This window comes from Pongo abelii, chromosome 4 (assembly GCF_028885655.2).
Source record: "Pongo abelii isolate AG06213 chromosome 4, NHGRI_mPonAbe1-v2.0_pri, whole genome shotgun sequence".
Taxonomy (NCBI): Eukaryota; Metazoa; Chordata; class Mammalia; order Primates; family Hominidae; genus Pongo; species Pongo abelii.
Window position 1 is genome coordinate 102,804,958 of NC_071989.2, and position 14,995 is coordinate 102,819,952.

Here is a 14,995-nt window from a genome sequence, read left to right on the forward strand (position 1 = left end):
TTATTCTTTGAAAGTTAAGTCCTGGGAAGAGATTTTTGCTCCGTAAGCCCTTAATTGGTAATATATGGTGTGTCATGACTGCCTGACCACTACTGAATTATGTCAGTGCAGTAATAAAAATAATGAACTTTAGTAATATTGTTCTTTTAATAAAAATTAGTGGTTCTGTTTGACTCAATAATTTAAAACTAGTTTTAAATAATAAAGAAGATGAAAGGCCATTATTATCATGTCCTCCTAGCATATGAACATTCACAGGTAAATCCTATGAAGTTAAAAAATGGTGGCATTTTAGTAGTCTAACACCTAGCTAAGGTATTTATTTCATTATTTCTAAGGAAAATGAATTCTGAGTACCAAACAGCCCACCTACTCATCTCTTCTTCCCCTTTCTCCCACCCTCTACCTCTATTTTCCATCCATGTACACACCCACCCACTCACCATTAGAGTTTCTATAGCGATCCTTATACTGGGCTAGGGAATAGATATTCAAACATGGATTAAGAGATGGCTCCTACCCACTAGCTAACTCATAAATTTGGTACATACATTGTTTCATGGAATGCAATAAGGTATTAAGTAGAAAAGTTATTAAATCAGATAATATATCCAAAGGAATCATTTGATGATTATTGCATTTAAGATATGTTAAGTACAAGGAGCTAGATATACTTGTGTTTGAATAACACAAACTGACTAACATAACTGCAGCATAATTGCTTTTACTCTCCAACATGTCAGGCAAAGGAATATAATTTGTTGCTTTTTTAAAAATTAGATTATTTAGGAGTCAGAATGTAATTTACTGATGTCTTTTTAATCTTTTTTAGCCATTAGTTGAAACTGCTGCCATAAAATAAAAATGGCAAGGAAAATGCATAACATATGGCTTATATAAAATTGTTACAAGAGAAGTGTATTTTTGACTGACTTAATATTTTACCAGAACTTGCACCCCATGGAAGGAGAGACACAGAGGATTATAATGTCAATTTGTCACTGGGATTAATTTCATAAAGAATTTATGCCCACTGTTGTCCTGCTGAGAATACGAAATAATCATGAAATGTTGTTACAGAACCTAGTTAAAATGTTGCTTATCTCCCCTGAGGAAAGATGAGAGGCTACTAAAATGGATAAATCTTGTCAGAAGGTAAGAGTTCACCCTTGTCCAAAACACATTCTAATTTCCCACTTATTAAGCAACTAAAGGACACCAAAGAAATACTCAGGAATAAGAAGCCCAAGTACTAGACTTGCTGGTCTGTAGACTTGAAGCACATGGGTGTTTCGTGGCTGTTTTCTCAGTGCCTCGAAGACTCGATTCTGAGTTTCTTTGGCTAAGAAGAGTATTTTTTAAAACAAGTTAGAATAACTAACAGAGTTCTAGAATTTGATTCATCATCAGCCAGGGGCAGGGGATTTGGAGAGAGGAAGGAAGTGACAAAAGATCAATGCCACCATCTTCCTCCTTGTAGAAAAGAAAGGGGAAGTCAAATTTTATAGCAAAGAGCTCTTGATGCTTGAGTGCTTCAATTTACTTCCAAAGAACTCCATTCTAGCCATTGGAAAAGAGTCAAAAAGTTGTACTAATGGAAAGCTTTTGTGTATATTGAGAGATATTGGATACTAAAAGGCATTGGCAGTAAAGCTTCCCACTTTCTGGCATTATTTTGATCTCATGCTTCTACTTTATTTAATGGCGTCATCTTTAATTAAAGAAGAATTATGCTTTTGAATTCCCCAGAGTCTTACTTTCCTCACCAAACTCAAGTGTGAGGAGCCCACAGTGCTGACTCTAAACATTATCTTCTTTGTCTGCAAAACAAAAAATGCCAGCAAGGCACTTCTGGGTTTCACACTTCCCATTAAATTTTATAACATTTGTCTCCCAAGGAATAACACTCTCATTCAAGGAAAACAACCTCCTAGTCTGGTGCCAAAAGTCTTTTGAGAAGGCCTGAGTTACCGCCCACCATTAAGAGCAAAGTTTGTTCAAGCAGATGCCTCACATGAACAAATCAAAATTCAGAATATCATAAAGACTAAAACATTATGCTAAAATAGTTCAAATAAACAAAGTACCACCACATGGGAAAGTGAAAGAACAAAATCGCATCCTGAGGCACTGAAACTAAAACATCTATAAACTAAAAAAGTCTAAAATGCAAAACAATCATAACAAAAGGAACTGACACCCAGGAAAGTGATCGTCTATTGCATATTTAAATAGTTTACCCTGGTAAAAAGAAATTATTATCTCACTTAGCCCTCTATATAGTTTGACAATTTGTTAATAATTATCTAATGATCACATCCTTTACCAAGATCCACAGACATAGTATTTTCAAATTCAACAAACCAGCACTGTAGTGCTAGGACCAGGTAGAACAAAATAACTGAAAAAAATCTACTTCCCTTATCTCACCTGAAAATGGGCAAGATAGCTTAGCCATGGCTGCCAGTCTAAAATAGCTCTGTATCACCTGTCTTCTCTCTCAAGTCACATAGATCAAAACCCAATTAAATATGTTATAAAAATACTCAAGATCAAAATTAATATTTGACTAACACCTTCACTGTTATCTCTTTAGGCCCTCAGGGAGATTGGCGGGCAGGTAGGACCCCGGCTGATGTGTTAGGTGACCTCTACCCACATTAGGCAACCACCTAGATAATGTGGCAGTCCTCACTCCACCAAAGAAACATCTGGGAAACATGTCCCATAGCTTAGGGTTAACTAGGGTTAAATTCTTCTTTTACAGCTGAAGACATAAGTGACATGATATCAAGGTAGGTGCTACGGATTCAGAAAATTTAAAAAAAATAAAACCACAGAATATCCAGTGAAATTTGAATTTTTGGATTTCAGATAAATAAAATACAATTCCATAAATAAAACGTTTTAGTGTAAGCATTTCCTGATAATACTTGGAAAATATCTTTACTAAATAGAATATTTGTTGTTTATTTGAAATTATAACTTAGCTGGGATTCCTGTATTTTTATCTGACAATCTGAAAAAAATCTTCCTTTCATCTTTATCTCCCTGGTTGGGGCTGTGGGGATGAGAGGAGAAATGAAGCCATCGGACATCACCGGTCACATTCAGATGTTTCACACTTGCTTGTTGGGGGCACTGCTAAATTCACTTCTGGTAGCAGCAGCCTGGGTGTATAATGCAATTTTAACCCAGGTATCATAGCTTCTCATTACTCTGGCCCAAGCCATGCTTCCTTTTGACAGCACAGCACAAACAACCAGGATCTTCCCATAAAGTTGCCAAATTCATGCCTGCTAATATTTGACCTTCTGGCCTAAGACCTTGGCAGAGACGCTTTGCTATGAGTTAAATTATGTCTCACAAAAAACCAGTGTGGAAGTTCTAACTCCTAGTACTGTAGCATGTGATGTTTTTGGAAACGGTGTTGTTGTATACGTAATTAGTTAAGATGAGGTCATCCTAGAGTAGGGTGGGCCCCTAATTCAACATGACTAGTATCCTAATAAGAAGGGAAAACTTGGACATGGGGACAAACATACACACAGGGAGAGTACCACGTGTAGGTTGGAGTTACACTGCCACAAGCCAAGGGACTACCAGAAGCTAGGACAGAATCCCGGGACAGATCCTTCCTTGGTGCCTTCAGAAGGAGCATAGCCCTGCAGACACTTTGAGCTCAGACTTCCGCTTCCAAACTGTGAGCCAATAAATTTCTGCTGTTTAAACCACTCAGTTCATGGTATGCAGTTAGGGCAGCCCTAGAAAACTGATATATACAACAAGTCAGCATTGTCTTTATTCTTAAAAGTTATTTATTTTAACTTTTATTCTTGTTATAAGAACTGGGCTCCAGGCTAATTATTTTGGCCAAAGCCTGCTTTGTACCCCAGTCTTAGCCAATTCCATCCCAGGCCTGAAGCTCTGCACCTACTCAGTATTCCATATGCCCAAAGAATGAAGTCCCATAGAACCCCCAATCATTAAGACACTACAGACTAACTCATGAATCCAGATACCCAGAGTGGATCCCTAGTGGTCACCCAAATCTGTGACAGTGATTCTATCTACCTGCTGAGATGATCGCCTACCAGGGGAACGCTCTGCTGGCATTCCTTCAATTACCAAGACTTCTTCCTTAGGTTATAGGAAGTTTGACCTCTCCAACTTTCTGTTCTTTCCCTGAAGGGTCTCTGAGCTCTTGTTCCCTGCCATCTCTTATACTTGACCAAGTGCTTTGTACTTTAAGTAGAAATACAATAAAATATATATTCGAGATATACTATTCCACTGCACATTATTTTAAAAGTACAAATTGAAAGAATAAGAAATGATGAGATCATGTCCTTTGCAGCAATGTAGATGGAGCTGGAGGCCATTATTCTAAGCAAACTAATACAGGAACAAAAAACAAATACGACATGTTCTCACTTATAAGTGGGAGCTAAATAGTGAGTACACAGGACACAAAGAAGGCAACAACAGACACCAGGGCCTACTTGAAGGTGGAGGGTGGAGGAAGGAAAGGATGGAAAAACTACCTATCCAGTACTATGCTTACTACTGGGGTGACAAAATAATCTGTACACCAAACCCCCATGACACACAATTCATCTATACGATAAACCTGCCCATGTACACCTGTACCTAAAAGTTAAAAAACAGAAAAAGAATACAAAATGAGCTGCAAGAGGGTATCCTAAAAGCAAAGCAATTGCTTGTAATATTAAGATAAGTTTTATCTGAAATTTTGGGCAAGTAGGTAGTTTATTTTCTAAGTCAGTCTTAGGAAGTTTTGAAATAGGATCCACCACTTTCTGGATAAGTCTTAATATAGAGTTAGATTAATTCTAAACAATTTAAACAGGTATTTCTCAAAATGTGGTCCACTAAACCATCTTCATCAGCCTGTTAGCATGGCAATGCCCTGGGATCCACTTTAGAGCTAGTGAATCATTCAGACTCTTGGGGGATAAGACCCAGGAATTTGCTCAGAAAGATTTTTATGCGTATGATACTGAGAGTTGATATAATTTAAAGTGTTTTGGTGGCAATTTAACTGGAATTCCTGTATTTTATCTGGCAATCTTTATTTCCTGGGGATGGAAGGCTAAAACTCCAAGTATTCTCCTGCCACTCCCTTTCTACATTTTTACAAGTTTGATTTGTGTTTCCCAGTTTCCCAATAGCTCCTATGTTAAAATTTAAAGTTGCCACCCTACAGCCTTTCAAAGAGCCCCATGCCTCTAATTGCAGCAGGGGAGTGAGGGAGCCACAGCCTGAAGGACTGTGGCCCTGGTGGGAGGTGGTATCCAGGGATAAAATTAGTAATAAACAAAGGAAGCTTTCAACATTTTGCTTAAGGGCTCCAGGTTAAAGGTGTGATTCTGGGCTATAATTTTAATGTGTGCTTTCTAAACGTTTAAATTTCATTAAGCTTGTTTTATAAAATAAGACTGGGGTAGCCGTCCAGTTAAACCTGAATTTTAGTACTAGAAGAAAATCCTGGAGCTTTTCCTCAATTCTGGCCATTCAACATTTAAATGAAAAGAAATTAATATCTCAACAGGGAAAAGCATTTTATACCTCTTTACCTTGGAAAGTTACTACAGCAAAGTAAAATGTGGCAAAGAAATACTCTCAATACTAAAATAAGTCTGTTTGTTATTCAAAAAGCAATTAATCTATTTTTGGCACAAAATGATACACTTGTAAATCTTCCATATTTTTACATGAAAATCAAGGAAATAAAACATACTTTGGAGAAGTACAGACTGAAGCTTGAAGTGACAATTATTTCCAGATATTACCAACAGCATATGAAGCATGAGCTCTTTTCATGGGTTTTAAATAAGCATGTCTCCACCCCCACTTAAATCAGAATGACAAGCTGCTCAGTCCTGTAAAATCATGCACTCCAAAGTAGACATAACTCAAGGTATTATGGGGTTTATGAATGTGCTGTTCATATGTGAATATAAAACTATGGCTAAACACAGGTCATGAGCTTCAGGATTCTTTTTGGATAGCAGGGAGGAGTGTGAGCACTGCCACTTATAGCCTCTAATTGCTGCTACTTCAAGCTTAATACACACAGGAATTACCTGGAGATCCAGTTAAACTACAGATTGAGATTCCACGACTATTGAGAGACCACGACTGCAAGCTATTCACAGACCGCAATTTGAGAAGCAAAGCTCCAATCTATATTATTTGTGTTAGAAAGAAAATGAGGAAAGGAGAAACCAAAGGAAACTCAAAAAGAAGGAAAGCAACGTTTTCTTTTGTTTCCTTTCCTGACCTACCAGATACCAAGCAGAAGGTGAGGGGCTCTGACTCAAAAATTACAACACAATCCTTTAAAAGTGACGTTGTGGCCAAATGTGACCTCCACAACTCAGAAGACAGTCAAGAATTCACAAAATGTTGGAAGCTGAAAAGCAGAACCTTGAAGGGAAGATAGAAGGAATGTATTATGTAATAAGATTGAATTTAAGGCTTAAAAGGCTATTAGGCAGTGGATACAAATCATGTGTCTTCTACATCCAAGATTAAATGTCCCAAACTTGCCGTATCATAAGATTAACCTTGTGCGTTTGGTAAAAAAGTATCCAGGTTCCACACTGAGCTGCTCAGTGAACACAGGTTATTCACACAATTCTTCTTATCTATGACTTCAGAAAATACGGGGTTTTTATTCTGTTTTGCTTTTAGGGATTTCAAATGTTTAAAGCTTAAAGTGATCTTATTCTGCTCCAATATGCCCAAGGAATACAACACAATAGAATAGAAGAGAACTGTGAGGGCCCACAGCCCGAGACCTGTCCAAGATTACCCAGTTACTGTAGCAGTGGAGCCACCAGTTTCATTTCTCTAGAGGCCAAATGCAATACGTCACATCTATAAAACTAAATAGAATCATTTTGAAGCAGAGAACAGGAATCAGGAAGATTACCTTCTTCAAAAATTTTAAAGAGATAAACTACGATTCAATTTAGCAATCATTAGCTATTCTGTGCAAGGCATTGTATTAGGACCTGCAGAAGACATAAAAATGGACGAATTAAAAATCTCTCCAGTTCTGAGATGTCTGAAGACTGAGTATAACCCACTTGACAAATACAATCAAGATTCTAGAACCCACAGTGGTTCCCCTTCCACCCCTTACAGAATGATTCCTGGATCAGACTCATTTTTGATGTTCCATGCTTTACAGGAGCAGAGGTCCCCCCAACAACACACACCAGTCAGTAACGATAAACTGAATCTCCACCACATGAAAAAGACCATACTGGGTATTAAATGTGAACAAATAAGAGAAGTTATAGACCATCAGAAAGCTGGCCATCTACTTGGGCTTAACAGACAAAAAGGGAAAAATATGAGTCCACAGTATTTTTTTGTTGTTATTGTTTGTTTGTTTTTTGAAACAGTCTTGTTCTGTTACCCAGGCTGGAGTGCAGTGGTGCAATCTCAGGATCTCAGCTCACTGCAACCTCTGCCTTCCAAGGTCAAGCGATTCTCCTGCCTCAGCCTCTCGAGTAGCTGGGACCACAGGCATATGCCACCACACCTGGCTAATTTTTGTATTTTTAGTAGAAAAAATACATGGTTTCGCTATATTGGCCACGCTGGTCTCAAACTCCTGGCCTCAAGTGATCACCTGCCTCAGCGGCTATAATACACAAGCCGGAGCTATAATATTTTTTTCTTTTGGTGTATCTTAATGGGTAGTTCACTACCAATAAAGTAATCATGGTTGCTCAGATGGATTCTTTGCTACTGGTTTGGAAAATTAAGTTTTCCAATGGGGTGTTTCCTATTTTGTGGATCTTTTTAACTGTATTTACCGGATCCTCCCTTTTTGTAGTTCCTCTTCTGAGCTAATCAAGATCATTACCAATCCTTATTTTCTATAGAATATATATAGGCATTTATTTATTCTTTACACATTCAGCAACCTAAAACATTCTTGATGACTCCAAGAATATTGAAGATTGAGAAAAATATTTAATAGTATTACTAATAATTGACATCTGTTGAATACTTACTATGTGCCAGGTACTTTTCTAAGCATTTAAAAAATATTAACTGATTTAATCTTTATAAACAGCTCTAGAAAGAGACTGAGACAAGGAGAGGTTAAACAACATGTCCAAGCCCACGTAATTAGTAAGTTTGTGCTTCAGCTCAGACAATCCAACTAAAAGTGCATTTCACAGCTAGTAGTAGTCTATTAAACTTTTGCATGCTCCTAAGAAGTAATGTGGTATGATAGAAAGGGCTGTCTTTGGAGTCTAATGGATGTAGATTCAGATCTTACCTGTGTTGCATACTAGCTATATCCCCTTGGGTACAGGCTTAATATCATTAGGCCTCAGTTTCCTCACCTGTAAAGTAGGATCAATAATATCTACTGGGCAGGGTTTTGGAGATAATTAGAAGCAATGTGTGAAAAAAAAATACTAAAACAATACCTGGCTTATAAGCAATGAATAAACATTAGCTACTATGATCGTCTATAATAAAAATCAATATTTTGACTTGACTTAAGGCTAGTATGCTATACATGTACTTTTAATGCAACATAAATTATGCAAGATAAAAATAAGAAACTTCTATGTATTTGTCCACACATGCACACTATGTAATTCAGAGTACATATCTGACACCAATCAAAATATAAAAGTATTATGCAACAAAAGAGTAGAAGTAAATTATACATGACTTGGAGTATTTTATAAAATTGTGAATGTAATGAGTTCTTTGTTGGCTTGATTTTCCACCCATTTAATATTCTAGCTAGAGGAAATTATTAGCTCTTAATACATCCACTTGAAGAGTGCTTATACTTAAAATATCATTAATACATCTTTCACAATTCTCCCATTGTAGGCATATCTTGCTAACATGAAACTTTGTATAGACAGGGTGGGTAGAAATATGCTTAAGAAACATGTGCTGGGTAATCAGATCATGGTAGTTAAGCTTTTAGTGGTTTTGAAATTATATTTCACAGGTTGCTTATCTACCTAACATTTAAAAGTATATAATCTAGGTAAAATGTAAGCTATCTGAATGACGTTTTAAAATATAAAACAATGGATACAATGATATTCTGACTTAAATGAATTATCAAGGATTAATTCATACTATAGATGTAATTTTCACCTTATCTTAGCATTTAGCTATTAACTTCTTAATAGTGAGTGGGATGTGCAGAAACTGATCTTTTGCTCTCTGAGTCTCTACTAAGTGTATTTCTGCATTGTTTGTGGAATAGTGGACTCACTGAGTATTCCAGTACCAGCATTGCGGTTCATATTTTGTGTCCTGCTTTGATGGTAATAGTTCCAGTCTTAGTGATCTTACTCTCGTCAGTTCTCTGGGGGAAGTGCCACTTTCTAAATTCCCCCATAGTCTTGCTCCAGGATTTCCCTGAAAAAGAATGAACTCCTTCATCCCAATACACACACACACAAACACACGCAAATACATACATATTTCCAAGAACTGATCTCTCAAATAGTGAGTATGAAAAAGAAAGTTAGAGAAATATGTAGTATGATTTCATTTATATAAATAAAAATATATTATGTTTTGCTTATAGATATATACATATTCATATAAGATTAAAAGGGGATTGAAAAATACCAGCTTCACAGCCATAGTCTTTAATTTTATCTATATTCTATTTTCAGGGGAAAAATGAGACTAGAAGCAAATATCATAAAATAGTAACATTAATTATAGAGAATGGAAACAGGTGTATGTTAATCTTTATGTTTTCCGTACTTTAAAAAAATCATAAAAATATTAACATAACTACTATCCAAAGTAGCAAAATTATGTCACAGAAATGACTGGATGTAAAAACCTTTAAATGGGCAGTACAAGCCATTTTGAGAAAAAAAGTTCTTTCTTTTTGAAAATTCTTATTTTTCCTGCAGTGTAATGCAGTGGGGAAATGAATCATTTGGAATCATAAAGGACAGTAAGTATAATTTTTGGTTTTTATGAATTAGTATTAGATACATTTTACTTTCCATATTAGATACAATTTACTACAAAATCTAACATCTGATTATAGTACACACAAGCCACTTAGCAAATAAGAAAGGCAGTCAGCCAAAATTCATTCATCTCTTAAGATTATTTTAAAATAATTAAATACTGATTAAGATTGCCTCTTAGAAGACAATAATTCTGTTTTATTCAGCAAATAGCTTCCAACTTCCTGATAATTTGGGACAGGAATAGTCTCCCTTTATAAGCTCACCCCCAGCTTTACCTTGGTAAATACCTTTAGATGGCATTTTGCACCCAGATTTTTCCGAGAGCAGTCAATGCAGTGACAAATGCAGCTCTCTGAGCTCTGTTTCATATATTTCCTTTTTTCAACCTCAATGGAACACCAATGATTCGCAAAATGTCAAACCGGAAGAATGGGGGTTAATGGTGGACATGATGAGACCTAGATAAGCATCCTCTGAACAACATTTACTCTCCGGTTCCATTTCATAGAACTTATTCCAACAACTGAAGCCTTATTTATAATAAAAGACTAACTTTATTTCCATTAATTGGGCCTATTTTAATTAAGTTACAACAACAACAACAAAAAACCTAACCAGGCTTCTCAAGATAATAAGTGTTCTGATTGAAATCCTTTTCAACTCAGGAATTTTTACAGCCTTAAGTTTGCTATTCATATTCTAATGGGATAAAATAGCTGATGCTTCGGCTCATTGCTCTTAGTCTATTAACACCCTTCCCAATAATTCAAATGCATAAATTATCTATGATTGATTCTTGGAACAAAGCTAGAATTTAATGTGATATTACAATGTTAAAGAAGAAATATTGAAGAAAAATACATTCCTGCTTTTGTGTAAACTGTTGCACAGATTTTTAAAACATAAAACATTTAAATGGATTCACGTTATTGCACTTCTGCTAATCCCATGAGTCAAAACCAGAATTATGAAGAAGAATTCTAATATGAAGGAAAAAGAGTGAAGAAGTAAGTGAATTCCAGTCCTGGGTCTGTACCACACACTCTACGACCTTTGGCAACTCAATCTTTCTGGACTCTTTCTTCAATAAAACAATGCTTCTAAGACCTCCATTGCCCATTTTCCAGAACTGTTATGGGGTTCAAATGAAATGCTGTATGGAAATCATTTTGGAAATCGTTAAGCCTTCTACAAACTTAAACTATGCCACTTCAACATAGATTTAAATGAAAAAATAAATGGAGAGGTATGGATAAAGGTGTCCATGGAGGGAAAATTGTGAGAATTTTCTCTTCCCTTCCTGTGTCTTTCATCATTGTAGATCTTCCTGCTACACAGGAAAATTTTTTCCTTTTACCTCACTCGAGGGATAATTGCAAACAGTTTTCAGGGGACAAAAAGAGCGATGTGCTCTAGGGTTTGACATTTTCTTTTTAAAGATCCACAATTCCTTGACCCCAGAGCTGGGTCTACTCAACAATGCCACCAGCTCCCGTCTCAGATCCTGTGTCCAGGACCACCCTCTTCACCCAGGCCCAGGGACTTAGAAGCTCTTGCCATTCTGGTGACAAGTATATGCATGCAAGAACTGAGTTAAGACTATCCTCCTAACCACCATTCAACCCAGCAATCCCATTCCTGGGTATATTCCCCAAAAGAAAACAAATCTTTCTACCAAAATGATATATGCACTTGTATGTCCATCACAGTGCTATTCACAATAGCAAAGACACAGAATCAACCTAGGTGCCTATCAACGGTGGATTGGATAAGGAAAGTGTGGCATATATATATATATATATACTATAAAACAGAATGTAATCATGTCCTTCGCAGCAACATGGATGCAGTTGGTGGCCATTATCCTAAGTGAATTAATCCAGGAACAAAAAACCAAGTACTGCATGTTGTCACTTATAAATGGGAGCTAAACTGTGGGTACTCAGTGACATAAAGATGGTAGCAGCAATAGAAACAAGGGACTACTAGAGTGGGGAGAGAGGAAGGAGAGCAAAGTTTGAAAAACTAACTATGGATATTATGCTCACTACCTAGGTAATGGGATCATTTGTACTCAAATCTCAGTATTATGCAATATACCCAAGTAATAAACCTGCACATGCACCCCTGAATCTAATATGAAAGTTGAAAAAGAAATGAAGGAAAAACAGGTCAAGTACAAAAAAAAGACTATCCTCTGAAATGTATGTAGAAATCTCAGTTGAGTCAGTTTCAGACCCTTAGTTATATCTTAGAAACCTTATCTTCCCAAGATCAGAAATAAGAGGAGAAGAGTAGAGAGGAGAGGAGAAGAAAGAGAAAATGTGCAGGGTGGTGACAGTGGTCATGCGATGGGTGAGGGAAGGAGAAGCATAAGTAGGATACTTTCTATCTCTAGGCAGCTTTCTTTCATCACTGAGTAAAACCCCTCACACTTTCTCAAAAGAAACTATGTTTTCTAAGGCAAGGGAAAAGGGAACTTGAGATGCTGTTCTAGTCCATAAACCCAAGATGGAGAGAAACCCAATCAGAAGCAAGAAATTAAGGTAATGGAATGGGGAAGTAGGCAGCTCAGCCCCAAGGGTCTTTGGTGGGACAGAAAAGAGACATTCAAGGAGTCATTTTGGAAATAAGTGTTTTTCGCAGGTCACAGATCCTAAGCCTGGGGCTATTCTTTGCTTGTACCTCACCTGCCCTCTAGCTCCCTGGTCTCTTTAGCAGGGCAGTCTCTGGAGCCATGAGCACACTCTTCTCACCTCGATATGAGATCTCTGCCTCTTTGGGACAGCTACTCCAGGTACCTGGAGCTAGAGGGGTACATAATCTGTGCTACAGGGGAAGTGAAGAAAGGAAGCACCTGGCTCTGTGTTAAGAGGGCTGTTCTGGCATTCTGGGTGATCAGCTTCTGTAGAGCTGTTAGAGCCCAGCACACTGTTGAAAATCAGTGGGTTAAACAGGATATGGGCTTCCCTAGGAAGCTGGCCATCATTCATAAAATTATTCCTGTTGGAAGATGCACCCCAACTTCTAGTAAACACCTTGCAGAGCATAATTTACTCCTAAACTTGAGAAGATAAAAAAAAGTTTTTTTAAAAAAGGCCACTTTTGCAGATATACCAAAGAAAAGAGTAATATGAATCTTTTTCCTTTCTGCAATAACTAAAAAATTATCATCATCTGTTGGTAGTTTATGAGTCTATTTAAATAGACTTTGTTCCACTCAGAATTTTAGATGACATATTAAAACAGAATTTAAAGAAGAATCTGGCCAGGCACGGTGGCTCACGCCTGTAATCCCAGCACTTTGGGAGGCTGAGGTGGGTGGATCACCTGAGGTCAGGAGTTCGAGACCAGCCTGGCCAATAAGGCAAAACCCTGTCTCTACTAAAAATATAAAAATTAGCCAAGCGTGGTGGTGCAGCACACCTGTAATCCCAGCTACTCAGGAGGCTGAGGCAGGAGAAAATCGCTTCAACCTGGAAGGCAGAGGCTGTAGTGAGCAGAGAGCGTGCCACTCCACAAAAAAAAAAAAAAAAAAAAAAAAAGAAAAGAAAAGAACGAAGAATCTGTCCTCAAATGTACATTTTTTTTTCTGCATTCTTAATTCCCAGCATGAAGCCATTAGGCCTTTGTTGGTCCTTCTCAGCATCTGGCAATGCCCTGTGGCTGTGATGGGGACATGCTGGTCATGGGAGATGCGTTGACATGAGTATAACCAATTGACTCTATGACATCTTTCTTTTTCTCTTTTATGCCAAATACAAAGAAAAGACTTAAGGAACCAAATAAACACACAGAGGGAATAACTACTAGCAAAAGAGATAAATAAGGGAAAAACATAATAATTGAAAAAGGAATTATTAAAAATGGAGTAAGTTTCCAGAGTCATATTAGTAAAAAGATTCTCTTTGTCTTTATACATGTTTTTTTTTTTTTTGTTTTCAATGTACTTTCATATCAATTTTCACAAACCCCTTAAGGGTTGTTTTTAATAACTAATATTTATTATGTCTTTGTGGAAGGCACTGTGTTAAGTGCTTCACATTCACTGACTCATCTGAAACTCATGACAGCACCAGGATGCAGTTTTATGGTGATCACTGCTCAATACACGAGGACACTGAGTCACAGGCAAATATGCCTCAGGTTAAAGAGCTACAAGTGAAGGGTTGGGGCCTGGGCTTTGATTACAGGCTGACTCTGGAGCCTGCGTACTTCTTCACTGTACTAACCCTGTTTTCTGAGGAAGAACTTGAGATTCAGAGAGGTAATGGTTCTTATCCAAGCTAGTAATTAGCAACTTCAAACTTAAAAATGGAAAGCAAAGCAACTGGTAGAAATGAAATTTGAATTCAAGAATGATTATTTCCATTAATTTGATAAATGAATGGGATTTGGTCATAGTATTGATTCAATACTATTTAATTCTTTACAATAACTGAGTTTTTTCAGCCTCTGATGTCTTTATAGAATCAAAACTTTACTCAGGCAAGATTTAAGAGAATCTATGTGCATTCTTTACATTTTTCTATTGAAAGATATATATTTTGGTAAAAAGGAATTAGATGCTGGGAAAACCCATCACATTTAATGCCTTGAAGTATTATGGCTTATTTCACCCCAAACTTTATTCTAACTCTCAACTCTTGGTGTCTGTATCTCTATTTTTTTGGTTCAAGCAGTATGCAGTCCAGTTGAGGCTATAAGGAAAAGAGCTTTATAATTCCCTCCCTGCATTAAGCTTCAGCTTCCTTTATAGATGCGAAAATCAGACAGGCAGCACAATAAGATTAAGAGGATGGTATTTTGAACGCATTCCAGAGTCCCCTCAGCATGGGATTGGGGCGAAGGAACTGAACAGTCCCCACATATCCTTCTGGTATCTGCATTATTTAATTTCAGTGATTACAACCCTCCAAGCCAGAAAAATCATCCACATTCAATAGGCACACAGAAATACATTCCAAGGTGTACTG

At 37.0% G+C, this 14,995-nt stretch overlaps 1 protein-coding gene across 18 annotated transcripts in view; it reads right to left on the reverse strand.

Moving 5' to 3' along the window:
* The window catches only part of MCTP1 (multiple C2 and transmembrane domain containing 1), a 607,542-nt gene that overhangs the window by 353,968 nt on the left and 238,579 nt on the right, over positions 1-14,995 (reverse strand). The window contains exons 1-2 of one of the 18 annotated variants that reach the window (XM_054556464.2): positions 10,295-13,494; positions 9,296-9,441 (exon numbers count right to left, since the gene is read on the reverse strand). The exons of 15 other annotated variants lie outside the window; for them this stretch is intronic. In XM_054556464.2, coding sequence (XP_054412439.1) covers positions 9,296-9,316 — 21 coding nt within the window. In that variant the 5' untranslated portion in view covers positions 9,317-9,441; positions 10,295-13,494. Of the gene's footprint in view, positions 1-9,295; positions 10,255-10,294; positions 13,497-14,995 lie in introns of those variants that run through there. 2 more of the 18 variants (XM_063724451.1, XM_063724452.1) reach the window with 2 other exon arrangements.